Below are 18,379 nucleotides of genomic sequence, written 5' to 3' on the forward strand. Positions count from 1 at the left end.
AGCTCTTCTTGCCCTGGAGAAGCAACCTGAGTCTACAGGTTAATGATAAGCTCTACACCACCAATTTTAGTACATTCGCGTTGATATCTGCAAGCAGCAGTCTGAGTCATCTGATTGCTGGTTGATTTATGTTTGGTTAGCTCAGGACTCAGGTCAGAGGGTCAAGAAATGAATCAGGTTTTGGGGAGAGAGCGTGATCATAAACTCAGTAAGGGAATTCGGTTTAAGAGGGGACTCACTTCACAAACACTCTGGGAAGCAGAGTGAAGACCTTTTCTGCTATGGGACCCCCCTAACTTATCAGGGGGTTCTCTTCAATGTCCTCCTGGCTTCTCAGTATTGCCTATATTTTCTCCATTTGTTTCAATAAATTTTTGAAAGAAAGGAATGAAATTGGAAATTCCCTGGCAGCTTAGTGGTTAGGTCTCTGTAGTCTCACTACTCAGGGCCTGAGTTCAATTCCTGGTCAGGGAACTAAGATCCTACAAGCCAAGGGAAAGGAAAACAATTATTATTTTTAGAGGGAATATAAAAGACCACCCCACCAGAAGATACAGCCACGGGGTAGACTGCAGCCAAGCTGACCCACTTGACCTGGTTTCAGGCGTCTAACCCTAAGCGGCCCCAACTTCAGCTCACATGAACCCCTGGGGATCCTGTGAAAGGGCAGAGATTCCGGTCAGGGTGTGGCTGCAGCGTCTGCATCTCTGATCACTCCTGGTGATTCCCATTAACGCTGAGTGGTGAGGCTCGAGAGCCCCGTGGCTCCCACCTCAAATGACCACTGGGGTCACCTGGAAAGCTTCAACAACTCTGAAGTTCAGGCCACACCCCAGACCACTTAAACCTGATTCACAGGGAGTGGAAGCCAGGTGCCAACACCACCCAAGCTCCCGGGTGATTCCAGTGAACTGTCTGGCTTGAGAAGCTCACTCAAGACCTGCTCAGCTCACCCTGTCACCTGGAGACTGAGGACCAGAGAGACTGGGGCTGACCAAGACAACTCGGCCAGGCAGCGAAGGTTTAAGGCTTGGGCTAGAGAGCTCTCCTGGGCAGGTGGGGTGGTCTCGGTAGTGAGTCCATGAGAAGAAGGTCAGGCTGGGGCTGGAGGGGAGCAGGGTCTCCAAGGCTAGCCTGGGCTGCCCTTCTAGATTCTGAGGTGCTCTTCTAGCTGCAGCATTGCCCATGTATGTCCAGCCCTTGTGGTTTACCGGGACACACCGCTGAACCTCCGCCAGCCCTGTGGATGTGCAGAGCAGAGCACCACCCTATCCACAGGTGAGGGCCACCCTGTCCACAGGTGGGGAGCACCCTGTCCACAGGTGGGGAGTCCAAGTTCAGGGAGGACACAGCCGTCTGTGACCTCAAGCCTTCTGCATTGTGGAAGCCGCAGCTTTCCCCTTGCTGAATCTCAGACACATGTCCCCATCCGTTTTAAAGTTTCTAAAGCTGGGTAGGGTCTGAAAAACTGATGCCATAAAAACTTTCAGATCACCAAGCCAGGCAGTCAAGTGACACACAGCACCATGTGGAGAAGCTATCTGGATCCCTGCGTGTGATTAAATGGGCAGCAGTTCACTGGTGGCATTTCATCCTAATTCAGACCCCCAGGTAGTGCTCAAAATGCCTTTGGAAAGGTCACATGCAATGCTAAAGCAAAAAGCTGCAGAGAAATGTGACCGTCACATACCAGGAAGTACAGGTAAAGGATGCTGAAATAGCCAGCTCTCTGGGAACCGCTCGCAGACTCTCTAAGGTGGGAGAGGAAGCTCACATCAGCAAAGCTCCCAGGACTGTCCTGCCTCATGGGTTCCTGACTGTATGACCTTGGACAAATCACCTGGCCTCTCTCAGCTTCATTTTCTTCTTAGGAAAATGGGATGACACACCTCATGGGGGGTAATGTGAGGATTAAATGAGACGTGTGTGTGTGTGTGTGTGTGTGTTCAGTTGTGTCCAACTCTTTGCGACCCCATGGACTGTAGCCCGCCAGGCTCCTCTGTCTATGGAATTTCCCAGGCAAGAATACTGGAGTGGGTTGCCATTTCCTTCTCCAGGGGATCTTCCGACCCAGGGGATCTTCCCGACCCAGGGATCGAACCCAAATCTCCTGCATTGACAGGCGAATTCATTACCACTGAGCCACCTGGGAAGCCCCACGAAATGAGACAGTTGGCACAAAACATGGAGCCCAGCACCTGGCACATGAGAAGTCCTCCCCTGGACCCCAGTCTAGCTGGAAGGAATTTCCTCAAGGAGACGCAGCTAATAAGTGGAAGGGCTGGATTTGAACCCAGGCAGGCTGGTCCCAACTCCCACCCCCAGATCTATTCTGCTGGGCTGCCCTGTGGGTCCTGGGGCTCTCTCTGCTTACCTGCCCCACCCCAGTGCTATGCCCTTCCCTCCCCCTTCCCCCAGCCTCTTGCCCTCAGTATAAACAGCTTATCGGGGTCACGTGGCCATTCCTTCCTTTCCTGCTGACTGCCCAGCCCAGTGGCTCTGCCTACGCCCAGCTCCCCACTCCTAAAGCCCTTGCCACCTTCCACCATCAAGCAGTCATCCTGGAAATAGATTCTCCCCACGCACCCTGCCCCCTACCACACATACAACTAACTCACCTTCTTTCCGGGGGGCTCTACTCTCCAGGCAGCAGAGATGGCAGCAAGAAACCAACTTTGGAGTCAGACCTAGGGACACAGTTCACCAACATTTCTTCACTACCTTCTGTATGTCCAAGTCCTGTGTGACCCAGGTCAAGTGTCTGAACCTCTCTGAGCCTTGGATTACCAACCTGAAACCCAGGATAACACCAGCGACTCCCTCAGATGGCCATGTGGATTCATCAAGGTTTGCAAAATGTCCTGCACAGCCTCCTGAGCTCCTCTTCAACTCCTGAGGTCTTTGTTCAGAAGGAACAACCAAGGGAAGACCAGCATCACTCACTGGAGAACTACATCTAGGCGAGGACAAATGGCTTGTCCAAGGGAATGCTCCACGCTCACAACAGAACCCCTGGATTGCCAGGCTCCCCAGTGCTCCCAATTTGTTTGGAGCCCCTTGAGCCCAGCAGCACAAACACACAGGTCCTTGATGGGCAGTCAGCTTTATTTCTTTCCATGCAGAGAAATACAGAGACGAGATCTGGTAACTGGGGGCCGGTGGGGGGTAGTGCGTGCTGTTCCCTAGGGGACCTGGGCAGGGGCTGGTTCAGCACCACAAGCCGGGGGACCACGGTGTTCATGCAGCCAGTGCTGGACCCACAATGGGGCTGGGATGGCAGGGCCACTGTCCCTTCATCTTCACCAAGGCCTGAGGGTGTCAGGTGCCCTGTGGGTGAGGGGCAATGAGGACCTTCTCTCTCAGTCTTACTTCTGAAGGGTTTCCCGTCCTCGGCTCCTCTTTGCCAGAAGGGCCAGCCTCTTGGGGCCTCTGAGCTACATTCTCGGTATGAGTAGAAAACTCTAGTCATTCTTGCCCAAATGGAAGGATGCTCCTGCTCTGTCTGCTCCTGCAGCTGTCTGCAGTGGCTTCTCTCTTTCTCTGCTATTCTGGGTTTGGAGGAGGAGCCAGTGTGGGTGGCAGGGAGCAGTGAGGGTCTGCTTTCATGGGTGTGACTGTGGACAGCGGGACAGGTGTGGGTGTGTGTGATGGTCCCGAAGCATACAGAGGCCGCAATCCTGCCTCTGCCCATGAGACCATGCCTAAACAGTCTGGTTCACTGCTGTTGTCTCCCTGGGGGACTGAAGCTGGGGACCCCTTGGGGCCTACCAGGAGACGTTCACTCATGACCCCTCCTTCCAGAGTTGCGGCCTGTGAATGTCAGATTCACAGACCACATGACTCCCCTGGCCTGACCTTGAAAGTGACATAAAGACTCTGGACTCATCTCCTTCCTTCCCCAACAAACAGGGGCATCTCTGTTTTGGCTTCAAAGGTCCCATAAAACAGATTCAGCAGGCCCCTCCTTTAGATGTGAGAAAGGCTGGCGTTTATTCCCAGGTGGGGCACTGATGCAGGAATGCCAGCCCCAGAGGGATCTATACAGTGTTCCAGGGCACTGAACATTCCCTTCAATTCCCCTCCATCACACAGGCCCTCCTAGAAGGTTCAGAGCTGCACCCCCCAGAGCTCCTCCCGGGAGACAGAACCTCTATCAGTCTCCCTCCCCAGGAGCCTCTGAGGAGGCGGGGGGGAGACACTCGGGAGCCCTAAAAGGAGGCATGAGGGTGCTGATCAGGGGCAGAGAAAACATTCTCAGCCAACTTGGAGCCAATATGCCCTCCCAGCCTCCTGGAACCCTGGCTGCTAGGCAGGGCTTCCTGGGGTGGGGGTGGGGGGAGCCCAGAGCATCCATTACCCAGGGCTTGGGGGCTGCAGTCAGCTGGGGAAGTGGGATCAGGAAAGACCAGGGGGAAGTCTGAGGGGCCCCATTAGGTCCTGAGACACAGGCCATGGTGTCCAGGCCCCTGATTCTGGGCATGTGAGTGTGTTCCCAAGCCCAGAGTTCCCGAAGACAGGACCTTTCAGCCAGGCTCTTCCCTCTGTCTTGAAATTCTCTAGACCCAGGAAATAACAAACCTTCATAAAAACTCTTGGACCCACACCCCTAAAGGAGGCACAGACATCCCTAAGGGCCTGGGAGCCTATAGGAATTTCCCCCAGGGGTGGTTCCAAGGCAGACTCTGGGGAAAACCTTTGCTGTTAGAGGCTTATCAGGGGTGCAGGGTGAGGCATAGAGCATCAGAGGCAGCTGGGGTGGGAGCTGGGAGCCATGCCCCACCTGAGCCTCTCTGCGTGAGGACCTTCATCCGCTTTGCACAGGGACCCTGAGCCCCTCTGCATGAAACCCTGAGTTTGTGCCCCAGACAACCAGGTGGTCCCCGGATGAGAGCTCAGGCCTGAGTTCCTCTTCACTAGCCGACCTGGAGACGGAGTCAGGGCCCCGGGAATTCTTGATTGGTGCCCCAGACTGCAGCCCATGTAGGGGACAAGAGGCAGACTTGGGTCATTCCGGGAGACGTTCTGGGACCAGGTTTCTCAACCAAGAGGCTCCTGAGGCTGAAATGTTTGAGAAGAGGTCCATGGGTCATGCTGTCCCCATTTCTGTCTCTACAACACTCCTCTTGGTGCCCTCATCCTGCGATGGAGGATTTAAGGGTGGCTGTTGCCTCTTTTCAGGGCAGCTACATGTCCCATGTGTCCGAGGGGTCACAGGGAAGGTGCTAAGCAGCAGTTCGGCCTCTGAGCTCAGGGTACCAACTGGGATCGCTTCAGGCATGTGGCACAAGGCATGCAGACAGTCTTTTTTTCATCCCACCTCAAGAAAAATAGAAAAGATAAAGTCTGTGTCTTTGTTCTTGATCATGAGACACGCAGGGACTCTCTCCCAACCATGGTCTCATTGGCGGGAGTGGTTTCTTCTCACTCTGGCAGTATATGCCTGCTTGGCCAATCCCAGGAAACCACAGGGATGAGAAACCAGCCAGAGCCCAGGAGTTAAAATACAGGGACGTGCCCAGGAGACTGGACCACATTATTCATCTGTTTCAGAGTCCATTTCCTTTCCTTTCTTCCTCTCTTTTCCCGCCATTTGATGTGGGCTAGCAATGGGGTGACTTGGGGGGTTCCCTCCAAGTTTGTGCTTTTCGAGCTGGGGGATCGTCCTGTCCTCCGGGAGGCGTGTGGGTGGAGCTCTTCAATGGGCTGGGGCTGCTTCTGTGAGCGCCGCCCCCTAGTGAGTTTCATTTCTTTGGAACTGTAAAGAAAAGAACAGTGACAGCAGGACGGAGCTCAGAACACGGGGTCTCCCGGGCCCTTTTTGGAGGATTTGGGGTTTTGTTTCCTAGGGGGAAATGGTAGCAGAGGTGATTCGTTTTGAGGTTCCGGGTGGAAGTAAACTCCTGCCAAGGAGAGGACTGGCGTCTCAGTGATTGTTTCACAGGTGGGCATGGTGACCCCTGAGGCTAGACACATTCCTGCTTGAATATTTTAGTGAAAGCTAAACAGTCCCCTTACAAATTTGAGTTCAGCGGTTGTTACTTGCCATGAAACGTAACATGGGCTTCCCCGGTGCCTCAGATGGTAAAGAATTCACCTGCCAATGCAGGAGACCCAGGTTTGATCCCTGGGTCTGAAAGATCTGCAGAAAAGAATAGCAACCCTTTCCAGTATTCTTCCCTGGAGACTTCCATGGACTACAGTGGGCTTTACAGTCCATCTGTCCGCAAAGAGTCGGACACAGTTGAGTGGCTAACACTAATACACAAGGAAAGAGTCTTGGGTCAGATTCAAGCAGAGCAAGACAAAGAGACTGGGGCACTGGAAAGTGATGCTGAGGCTCATGCCCTGGGCCAGTGGGCTCCTGCCTTGCAGGGACCTGCATGCCTCTCAAACTTTGTGGAACGTGCTTCTGCTCAAACAGGTAAAGGAGAGGACCTGCATTTTTGAACCCAGACTAGCTGATTACAAACCTGAACTCTTCCCTCTCCTATGAGGCCATGACCCTGCAGCCAAATCCCAGGATTTCTGCCCCAAGATGAACGCTCTGTTTTCTAGGCCAGTACCTCCCAAACTTTAATGATGGGGTTGGGAATCTTACTAAAGTGCAGATTTTTATTCAGCGGGTCTGGGTTGGGCCTGAGATTCTATATTTACAACCTGTTCCCAGTATCAGCAGCCAAGCTGCTGGCCCATGGGGCACAGGTGGTAGGGAAAAGCGTAGGTTGGTCACCAAAGGGGCAGAGGTGGTTGGAGGCTTCCAATACCAGTGTGTGATTAGAGGGAAATGGACAATACTGACCCACATAGCCCAGAAATACTCAAAGTTGCTGGGCTTTGTGAGTAGCACTCTCCAGCCATTGGAGAGCCAGAAAGCCAATCCCACTCAGCCGGTCCCTGCAGACGACTGGAGTGCTTGCTTTTCTGGGGTGTGAGGTGAAGGCTGTGGCGCCCACATGCTCTTACCCTTCTCCCCACCACCACCCCTGTCCGGGGGGCTGGGCCACATCCTTCTGTGGTCCCCACACCAAGGGAGCTGGGGTGCCGCTGGGCCTCACCTGCAAAGTTGACAGTCACAGCCACAATGATGATAATGATCCCCATGATGATGAAGGTGATGCTGAGCGTCCCGGCCAGGCGGCCCAGCCTCCGGGCCCCGTCCAGGTCCCCCTGTTGCACGCTGCTTCGAGACTGCAGAGAGAGGGTGGTAGAAACCCTGTCCTCAGCAGCCTTGCAGGGGGCCCCTTGCCTGAGCCTCCGAACAAACCCCCATCCCCGCTGCAGCCCACACTTGAGCAGACCCCCTAGGGGAGAGGCAGGGACCTCCTTCAGGAGAAGTGGCCTGGACTCAAGTGGCCAGACCTCTTGTGGGGATCCCTAACCAAGCTTGCCCATCGCTGGCTGGGGACAGCTGGAAACATAACCGAGCAATGCCAGGCATTATCTCAGGATCTTAGTTCCCCAACCAGAGATAGAACCCATGCCCCCTGCAGTGGAAGCATGGAGTCTTAACCACGGGATGGCCAGGGAAGCCCCCAGGGTGTTATCTCAGGACAGGGATGGGCAGGGTGGTACAGTAAAGACTGTGGGCCTGGGAGGGTGAACCATGTCCAGGCCATGCTGAGCTGGTGGGAAAGATAAGCCAGGCCCCTTGAACACCAGCCCAAGGCTCACTCCTGTAGCCACACTAAGGCAGCCCCTGCAACTTTTTCTACGGCCCAACACACCTGCCTCCTTTTCTCAATGAGCCCCCTTTTGCCATAAAAGGAAAGAAATCACTGGTCCTCCCTCCCCCAATTTCCCACCCAGGTACCACATCCTTGTTCAACCAAGCCCACTTCCTAGATCACACTGGAAAGGTGAGGTGTCTTGGGTTTGAACCAGCAAGGTTCGGGCTGGGGTGGAGCCATGGATGGCTTCACAGGGACCATATCTGATTATCATCATCCTCAGTGAACTCAGCTTCTCTTGGCCCCACTTGGTTGGATTAAATCAGGTGGGTGCGAGGAGGGGGATGAACAGAGGATGTAAAGACAGAGGGTATTCCAAGGGGCCCAGGAGTGGCTCAGTAGGAGGTATGTCCCAAGCTTGTCCCTAGAGACCCCTCACCACTGCCCAGGGCTGGCTGCTGACCTCTAGATTCCTCCAGCTCTAGAACTTGGACCACTAGAACAGGAACAGGAAGGAGTCCACTAAAGGTGGTGACTGCTTTCACATCTTGTTTTTTTATTATTATTAATTTATTTAGCTGTGCCAAGTCTTAATTGTGGGATGCAGGATCATTTTTAGTTGCAGCACGTTGGATCTAGTTCCCTGACCAGGGATCGACCCCAGGCCCCCTGCTCTTGGAGCACAGAGTCGGAGCCACTGGACCAGTGGGGAAGTCCCTGTTTGGTTATTTTTATGTTCTGATTATTGGAAGCTCCTGAGTTCAGCATGGAAGCGTCAGGTACCTTGATGATGATGGTGAACAACGATGACAAAGACTTACTGAGCCCTTGTTTTATGTCATGCAGCTTGTTAACAACTGAGCCTAAATTACCTCATTTAGGCTCAGAATCATCCTACAAGGTTGGCAGTGTTGCCCACTTTTGAAGAAGCTGAAGTTCAGAGCAGCAACCCTCCCACCTGTGTTCTCTTCAATGGTGCACCTGGGTCCTACCTTCATCTCTCAGAATTCTAACCGATCCCTCAGCCCCACCCCCTGGTTCCCTCTGCCAAGCTCCTTCCAGGCCAGCACCACCTGCCCGCTGCAGCGTGCCCTGACTCCGTTTGCCCCAAACCACAGCTTCCTGCTTTCCAGATCTGCTCCTTGCCTTGTGCTCCTCCTTCCTCTTATTCAAGCCCCGATTATTATCAACAGCCTAGAGTTCTCCCACTGAGTCATAGCTCCCCTCCCATCCCAGCATAGTAATTAATTTCCTCTCCTCGTCAATTCCACTGCAACTGTCCTCTGGAGCTTTGTTGCACCTGCCTTAGTTCCAGGTGCCACTTGTCACTCAAGCCAAGGCAATAGCCTCATGAAGATGCCCCCTTGGCTCTAAGCTCTCTTTCTCTCCTTTCTACTCCCCACACCACCAGTCCATCCTACAGATACTCATGCCAGGCCTGGTGCCAGGACCGTGGGATGCAGCAGTGAACGAGAGAGCCCCCAGCTGTTATGCTCATGGAGCTTGCTTCCTGGTGGAGGAGGCAGGCCACCATCATGACCCCACAAAAGTAAAATTGCAACTTTTGGTAGTGTTTCAAAGAAGAGGTACCTGGTCCTATGAGAGTTTGTAAAAGGGGAGAGTCAGGGAACACTTCCTAAAGGGAGGATATTTGGATTGAGATATGAGATTGGAAAGATGCTAAAGCTGAAGTTTCAGTACTTTGGCTACCTGAAACCTAGGGGCAGAGGATGGTAGGATTGGATACAAGTTTCCAAAAGACCTCCACCCCTGCCACAGCCCAGCTGTTGTGGGGGATCAGAAGAGAGTTAAGAGCTGATATAAAAGCTCAGAGAGATGATGGTGGCTGAGGCAATCACTCTTGCTCAGCATCTCCCATGGCCTCCCACTGTCTGCTGAACAAAGTCCAAACTCAGGTTAGCTTTGCATTTCCTGGTTTGAGCCTCTGATATTCTTTTCCATGACCTCTGGATCTGAGCTGCTCAGGGTATGAGCACCGACTTGCTTTTGCTCATGCTATTTCTTCCACCTGCATTCCTGCTCCCCCACAACACCACATGTCCAAATCCTCTCCATCCTTCAATGGCGGGCTCCAATTCCACCTCTTCTGTGAAGCCCACCGAGATTCCTCACCTCCACTGGAATGGTCATAATCCCTAGCATCGTCTGAACATTTACCTCGTGTCAGGAACTATGCAAGCTCAAGTCCAGACCTCAGTCTCTCTCTGCTCCCCAGGGACATTAGGGTACCAGCTCTCCTTGGTCTTCCCACCCTCTCCTTCTTGACTATGTATTTTTCTCTTCGGTCTCAAAGAAATCCTCTCTTTATCTCACCCAGTTGTAAGCTCCCCACTGCCCACAGGACCAAATCCATATTCCATTTTGTGACAGATCCTCCTGATCCTCCTGATCTGGCCTTTCTCCACTTCTGCAGTCACTTCTCTCCCCACACCTGCGTGGTGTTCTGTGCTCCAGCTCCTCATCTGTAAAACATCCTAATGACAACCCCTGCCTCATAGGAGTGGTAGAGGATAAAATGCTCTAACAGCCGGCAGCTCAAGTCACCAAACTCAGGACATCAACACCAAGGCAACAATGGGAGGAAAAGGGAGAAACACAAAAAGTCTTCCGGGATTTCTAGAAAGTTCAAGTTCTGAAACCCAGGAGCTACCTTGAATCACAATCAAGGGACTCATTGTCGGCTGTAAGTATGGCCTTGGTGGGGGGAAGGGCAGACGCTTTGAGATGTGTCCTGCCCCCCCTCACCCCCATTTTTCAGAAAAACAGTTGTCCGTGCTGCAATGATTCAGGACCATGGAGAGAGGCACACATGTGGTTTCTTGGGTATGAGAGGTGAGGAGGAAAGGTGAAAGAGATGTTTTTTCAGTTACACTGAACCCAACTGCACTTCTTTATCCACAGAGTGATCAACCATACATGCCTTCAAGCATGAGGGGTGCCATTAAGGAGACACCCTGGAAATGGCCAGATGGATCAGAGCAGACCTAATTGTGGCTGCTTTGTGGTGTCAGGCACTTTATACATTCTATCCAATGTAAATATCACAACTATTCTGTAAATCTTGGTTTTCAGATCTGTAAAATAGAGGGAAAGTAATTGCCTCTAAGTATGCAGCCCTCTTTTTTTTTTTTTTTATTTTGGCCATACCACATGGCATGCTTAGTGCTCCCACCAGTGATCAAACTTGTGCTCCTTGCAGTGGAAGCACAGAGTCCTAACTACTGGACCACCAGGGAAGTCCGGAGCCCTGGTTTTACATGAGAAGTTCTCCACTGCTAGCTGGCCCTCATTTCTGAAGTTCCTCCCCACCCCCATGAGTTACCAAATGAAGGATCCATAAGAAAACCCTCATTTCTTTTTTTGAGTAAATTACCAGCTGCTCTCCACCCCTATCAGTTGCATCATCTTCCTCTTATACAAAACAGCTCAAGATGAAGGCACAATAATAGTAACTGCAGTAACGGTTGTAATGACTGAATTAATAGATCATTTGTGATCGCAGGGGCTGTGGGAATGGTGAGTGAGAAAACGATTTATGAACTCAGGTTAATACATCAGTGAGGAAAGATGCTGAAGAAAAGTGTGAGTGTGGAGAAAGGATGCTGGGGGCGGGGAGGATGGGGTGAAGAGGATGCTGAGGACAACTGCCAGAGGCTGAAACCAGCCAGAGGAAGGAGGCTACAGAACTCAGGAAAGAGCTTCCTCCACCCATGAGGCTCAGGCCAAGGCCCAGCAGATCTCAGAAGAGACAAGATGTGCCAGGGCCCAGGGCCCTTGGTTAACACTCTGTGCTTCCACTGCAGGGGGCTTGGGTTCAATCCTCACTTGGGGAACTAAGATCCCACAAGCCGCACAGTGTGGTCAAAAACAAACAGAAAGGATGTGCCAGGACTGATCAGTTATCAGCGCTTCCACAGAGATCAAGCATCTCCCAGCTTCTGAAAGCCAAAAGGTGTGCTTCTCCATACCTTCTTTACATCATTCTCTCTGCAAACGTGCACTTCATCCTGAAAGGCCCCTGCTGTGTTGTACTGGGCTTAGTCATGTCCGACTCTTTGCAACCCATGGACTGTACTCCACCAGGCTCCTCTGTCCAGGGGGATTCTTCAGGCAAGAACACTGGGGTGGGTAGCCATGCCTTCCTCCAGGGGATCTTCCCAACCCAGGGATTGAACCCAGGTCTCCCTCATTACAGGCGGATTCTTTACTGTCTGAATCACCAGAGAAACCCTGAAATGCCCTGACTATAGGTTAACTCCTCCATTGCTTGAGAGAGGGGACGGATTGGGGGGATGAGGGTCCTAGGGGAGGAGTCAGGGTAGCTGCAGTGGTGGATGGGAGGGGCTGGGGAGATTGAGGGGCTTGAGACAGCAGCAGCTTACCAACGGTTTCAGAAGTATGTTAATATTTTAAGCTATATGCCTGCATGCCAGCTGACTATCAGCCCTGGTCAAGGCTTAGCACTCTCATTGAGGGAAGGGATGAATCATAAATGAATGAAAATGAGCCTGCAACACATCAGTTAAATAATTAACTTGTCAAAAATGCCTAAGTAAGGAAGCGTTGAAGCCACTGTGGATCTCCGCATCGCTCCCACATGCTGGGGGAACAACTTACAGAGAGGCTGCCACCAAAACCACAGACAGGGCTGCCCACCTCCTCCGGGGATGTAATGAGGGGTGAGACTCCATTATATCCAAATTGCTAAAAGCCAGGATTGCCTGAAAGCCAGATTGGGGCAGGGGCCCCCAGTCTCCAGGATCTAATGCTTGATGATCTGAGGTAGAGCTGATGTAATAATAATAGAGATAATAATAATGGAAATATGCACAATAATAATAACAGAATGCACTTGAATCATCCTGAAACCATCCCCCACCCCCTGGTCCATGGAAAACTTGTCTTTCATGAAACCAGTCCCTGGCGCCAAAAAGATTGGGGACCACAGCACTGGGGGTTTGCTCTTTCCTCTGACATTGCAATTTCATTTAGTATTAATAATAACAGCAACCACTTCCATTTATTAAGCATTTACTATGTGCCAGGCTCTGGCACACTCATTAGTTCATTTAATTCTCCCAACAGCCCTAGGAGGTAGATGGTTTTATTACACATATTTTATGGATGAGGAAACTAGAGCTAAAGAAGGAAGCTGAGTGGTTTGGATATGGTCATGTGCCTTAAAAGGGATAGAGATGTGATACACACCCAACTGTATCTGATGCTTGCTTGGTCAGCAGTTGAAGGCTCACTGCTTGGGGTCCAGCATCTCTCATTGACAGGAGACCTTGCTGGATCAGGAAGCATGGTTATTTCGCAGCCTGACCCGGAAGTAAAATGGATGAAGCCAGCCTTGCCCTGGCTATCCCAGGAGGCTTACGGGAGGTTGTGGTGCTGAGCAGGGCCAGGTCTGGACACCTGTGATCACAGCTCCTGAAACAGAGCCCCTGGTCCCAGTTGGCCTCTGTCAAAGCCACAATAGGAAGAATGCTTGGTGGTCCATTAGTCTTCCACTGATGGAGTGAGTGAGTGGCAGGGAGGAGGCCACTGGGAGGTAGGGAAGAAAAAGAGAGAAGGGAATAGAATTATTCCCTCCCTGCACAAATGCCCAAAACATTTGGCTTCCCTGGGAGGGACATACCATCCTCTTCACAGAGGTAGATCCAGGGTGGGGCAGGTGAAGAGAACACTGGATTCAGTAGCCAGCTGATGTGCCTCTTACCGGTTGTGTCAACAAAGGCAAGGCACTGCTCTGCATGTCTCAGTTGCCTCATCTGTTAAGTGGGAATGATTAACCAGACTCTGCCAGCCTCATATTACAACATGCTCTGCAGACAGTGAGCTCTAGCGGGGGCGTCAGGGCTGCAGGTCTCCTTCCACCCTGGGGTCAAGTGCTTGATCTTTCCCTTGGTAACCAGCGGGGGACATCAGATGAGGAGCTTTGAAGTCTGTTGTCAGACCCGGAGACACCAGCATAGAGACTTAACTCTCCACACTTTCTGGCTCTCCTTCACCCCCACTGCTGAGTGGGACCACTTCTTTCAACTCTAGATAAATAACTGACCCCCTCCCTCCCTGGGGCACGGGAGTGTCCTATTAACTAGTAAAGTGAATATCACAACAAAGCGACCCACACAGATGTTTTGGTTTCTCAGTGTGTATAAAAGTTATGTTTTATACCTTACTGTAGTCTATTAAGCGTGCAATAACATTATGTGTGAAGAAACAATGGACCTACCTTAATTTTTAAATTTTGCTTAAAAATGCTAACCCATGGGACTTCCCGGAGAATCTGGTGGTTAAAACTTTGCCTTCTAGTGCAGGGGGTTCGGGTTCAATTACTGGTTGGTGAACTAAAATCCCACATGACTGGAGGCAAAAAACCAAAACTTTATAAAAACAGAAGCAATATTGTAACAAATTCAGTACAGATTTTAAAAACACGTGCACGCTAAGTCTCTCTAGACTTGTCCAACTCTTTGTGACCCTATGGACCGGTAGCCCACCAGGCTCCTCTGTCCATGGGGATTCTTCAGGCAAGAATACTGGAGGGGGTTGCCATGCCCTCTTCCAAGGGATCTTCCTGACCCAGGGATCGAAACCACGACTCTTGAGTCTCCTGCGTTGGCAGGTGAATTCTTTACCACCAGCACCACTGGGGAAGCCCAGACTTTAAAAATGGTCCACATCAGAAAAAAAAAGATCTTAAAAAAAAATGCTCATCATTATTGCTCAGTGAGTTGTGATCTTCTTGCAATAGTAACACTAAAGACCACTGATGACAGATCACCATGACAAATATAATAATAATGAAAAGTTTGAAATATTTTGAGAATTAACAAAATATGACCCCGAGACACAAAGTAAGCAAATGCAGTTGCAAAAAAGAGCACTGATAGACTTGCTTGAGGCAGGGTTGCCACCAACTTTCAATTTGTAAAAAATGCAATATCAGTGAAGAACAATAAAGCTCAATAGAACAAAGTATTTCTGCTTATGAAATGCCCAGAAGAGAAAAATCCATGGAGACAGAAGGAAAATGAGTAATTGCTCAGGTCTGGCAGGTAGGTATTAGAAGGAGTGATAGAAAAACGTTGCTGGGTTTCTTTCAGAGGTGAGGAACATATTTTAAAATTGATTGTGGTTATGGCTGCACTTATCTGAATATACGAAAAACTGCTGAATTGTACACTTTAGATGAGTGAAGGGTATGATAGTACTCAGTCTCTCAGTTGTGTCTGACTCTTTGTGACCCATGCACTGTAGCCCACCAGGTTCCTCTGTCCATGGAGTTTTCCAGGCAAGAATACTGGAGTGGGTTGCCATTTCCTACTCTAGGGGATCTTCCCAGCCCAGGGATTGAACCCGCGTCTCCTATATTGGCAGGCAAATTCTTTACCACTAGCACCACCTGGGAAGCCCCAAATGGTATGATATGTGAATTTTATTTCAAAGCTCTAAAAGAAAAAACCCAACAAACACGTGGTGGCTTCCCATCCTCCATCAGGGAGACACTTGCCTAATTTTCTGCCTCCACATTCTAGCACTTACTATGTGCTGGGTGCTTTAGCACTTTGCATGGCTCATAGCAGTGTGCTAAGGTGCTCAGTCGTGTCGGACTCTTTGGACTGTAGCCCGCCAGGCTTCTTTGTCCATGGGATTTTTCAGGCAAGAGTGAGTTGCCATTTCCTTCTCCAGGGGATCTTCCCAACTCAGGGATCAAACCTGCATTATCTGTGTCTCCTGCACTGGAGGCGGATTCTTTATCACTGCAGATAACTTAGGTATTATGTTGACACCCATTTTGCAGATGGGAATACTGAGGAGAATAGAGGTTTGAGTGACTTGCCTGAGGTTGCACAATACCTTGTGGTTTTGTCTAGCGTGGGCACTTCTTGCAATGTGTTGTCAGGATCTGTTTATAAATTTCTCCCCGCTGGAGAGGAGGCTTGTGGGAACTGGTGATGGTGTCTGGTTTAGCACCGTAGTCCCTGCCCCAGGCCTGGCAACCATCAGACCTGGTTCAAGAACACAAGATGGATGTAGAAATACACCAGGGGTGGGTTCAGCGGTCCCACAGCTGTGGGCCCAGGTTTCCTTTGACAAAGGCAGCTTTTACCCAGCTCACACTCTGCCACCCCCACCAGAAGATGGATTTTAGCAACTGTTTTCTCCTGGACCCTTGTCTGCTTTCCCTCCCCAAAGCCGGTCTCCCCTCCGGGGCTTCTCCCTGTGACCAAGAGCTTGTCCCTAACCAGAGCCAGTGGCGGCAATCCCTGCGGCCCAGCTCCACCCCCAGCTGCCCCCGAAGAGCCGCAGGCAGCACAGGGATTTTCTCAAAGGCCCTCCAGCCCTGGCTCTTCTTCCCACGCCAACCCGCCAATCGCTGGGGCCTGAGAATGCTGCCAGTTTCCCCCTGAAGCCCTGGCAGGTGGTGCTGGGGGTTGGGGAAGGTGCCCTTGGCTGGAAACTGGGCCTCCGTAAAGTGGAGAGAGATGTATAAGGAAATAAGGGTTTTCTTAGTGGACAGCGCGGCAGCAGGAAAGACCACAGCTCCTGGGGGCTGGATGACGGATGACTCAACAGTGGAGTCCCTCCAGGGGCAGGCAGACAGTGTCTCCCCCCTCGGTGTACCATCCCCTGCTCCTAACCTCATTCTGAAAGTCATTCCCTGCCAGCCTCTCTCTCTCTCTGTCTCTCTCAACTTCCTGAACCATGGAATTCACTTGCCAACAGCTACCAACATTTCCTGGGGCTCCTCCTCTGCAAGCAGCCCGATCCCAACGGCTTGGATTGGAGATGATCGAAGGTTAGGTACTCAAAACTCTACAACACAAGCGTGGGAGAAGCAAAGACGAGCCCCCATACCCCTCCCTGGCCAGGCCAGCCATGCCCTCTGATATACATGCGTTCCCACCTGTGGCCCAGACCACCCCCTCCTGCCCCTGCAGGGAGACAGATATTGAAATCAGTACAAAGGCAAGGCCCAAAGGGCCCCAGCAAGAAGTTCCCCCCAGAGGAGCAGCCCTGGGGGAGCTGGGCCCCAGGCCCGCAGTCCATGGCAGGGAAGCTACTGCTCGCTCTTGGAAACCAGAGTTGCCAGAAGCTGTTAGAACACCCAGGAGGCCCTGGGGGTGGGGTGGCGTGGGGTGGGGAGGTGTTACCTGGCTCCCCTTCTGAGAACGTGGGGCCCTGAGACCCCATATTGGCTGCAATCTCTGCTGATTCACAGCCCCACTCAGGAATGACTCCTTGAGACAAAGCCCCCAACCCCCGCAAAGGCCAGACCCCCAAGTTGGCTGTCTTTTCTATGCAGAATTTAGCTCCAGGTGTCTCTCTGGGATCTCCTTCCCAGCAGGGATGTGTGAAAAGTCAAACTGTGATGTCCAGGAGCAGAGATGAAGGAGGATAGGAAACTGAAGCTCTGGGGGGGCCCTGGAGCCCTCTCCAAGGGGGAGTAATAGGCCAGCTAAGATGTGGAGTCTCCCCTCCCCCACCCCCAGCACCCCAGCTCTTCTCTCAGCACCCTAGGTAGGGTGACTGGTGCCTGCCGGGGAAGCATGGCTGCTGACCAAAACCAGCCCCCGCCCTGCCATGAAGAGCAGCACTTACCATGATGGAAAAGATGAGGGGCATGAGGTTGAGGGGCCAGACAGGGCAGAAACAGGAGGCGATGGCAAGGATGAGATAATCTCTGGGAACTTCTCTGTCCTGGGCATCGGAGGTGGTGGCCGTGGAGGACGCCCTCCTGGAGCTGGCCCGGGAGGACGAGAGGGGGTGCAAGACCTCCCGGTGCCTCTCGGATATCACCCTGAAGGGCAGGCTGTGGCCATTCTGCTCCAGGTCCAGAGGCCCTGAGAGGGACTTGGACGGCTTCAGGGGCTTGTCATCCTGGCCTCCGACCTGCACAAGGAGCTTCTCCATCTCCGGCAGGTCCAGGGGTGAGGCAGGGCCTGGATCCCGAGCCGGGGAAAACTGAGGCTGTCCGGGGTTGGCCATGCTGGCCTGGGCCTTGGGCTGCTCCAGCTCCAGGATGGGACGAGGGGCTTCCGAGGGACCTCAGTGCACCATTCCTTGGCCCGGACTGGGGGCCTACAGGTCAGGGGCACACGTGTCACCCAGGAGAGCCAGGGTCAGCCGGGGGTGCTGGGAAGGTCGGCTTCTCCAGGCCAGCTGAACTCAGAGGCTCCGGCCAGCCTGCCGCCCCGTGGAGCTCCAGGAAGCTGGAGCCTTCAGCCCCATTCAAGTTTGAGGCCAACTTCGCTGGTGCTGCTGACAGCTCAGATGGGCGGGGAAGGAACAGAAAGCAGCTTCAAGAGCGGAGAGAAGACTGCTCCTCTCCTGAGTGAGGCTCGGGCTAAGTCAGGAAGGCTGTGTGTATGTGTGTGTGTGTGTGTGTGTGTGTGTACACACCACCCAGCCTCCCTCCCTCCCTGCCCTCCTCGGAGATGCTTTTCAATTCACTTCTCCCAAGAGAACCTCCCGGCAGCATTCTGCCTCTGCCCCAGCCCAGCCCTGCCCAGGGTGACTTGGACGAGCCTCTGGCTCCCACTGCGGACCCAGGACCCCCTCCTCTGCACTGGGGGCTCTGGATGGGGAAGAAAGGCAAAGTGGGTCCAAATGGGTGTGCCTTCACCTGTCCCGGGAGACTGAGCCCTCTGCTCCTCTTCTGGAGCAGGCTTCTGCTTCTC

The 18,379-nt window shown here is 52.4% G+C and overlaps 1 protein-coding gene across 1 annotated transcript; it reads right to left on the reverse strand.

The window, feature by feature from the left end:
* Positions 1–2,577: 2,577 nt before the first annotated feature.
* TRARG1 (trafficking regulator of GLUT4 (SLC2A4) 1) lies at positions 2,578–17,921 on the reverse strand. The gene is made up of 3 exons (XM_061140995.1): positions 17,301–17,921; positions 7,056–7,188; positions 2,578–5,755 (listed from the first exon to the last, which is right to left on the reverse strand). Exons 1-3 carry the CDS (start codon positions 17,685–17,687, stop codon positions 5,742–5,744), a joined length of 534 nt encoding a protein of 177 aa, XP_060996978.1. The 5' UTR covers positions 17,688–17,921; the 3' UTR covers positions 2,578–5,741.
* Between the last annotated feature and the right edge of the window lie 458 nt (positions 17,922–18,379).

This window comes from Dama dama, chromosome 5 (genome assembly GCF_033118175.1).
Source record: "Dama dama isolate Ldn47 chromosome 5, ASM3311817v1, whole genome shotgun sequence".
Lineage (NCBI taxonomy): Eukaryota > Metazoa > Chordata > Mammalia > Artiodactyla > Cervidae > Dama > Dama dama.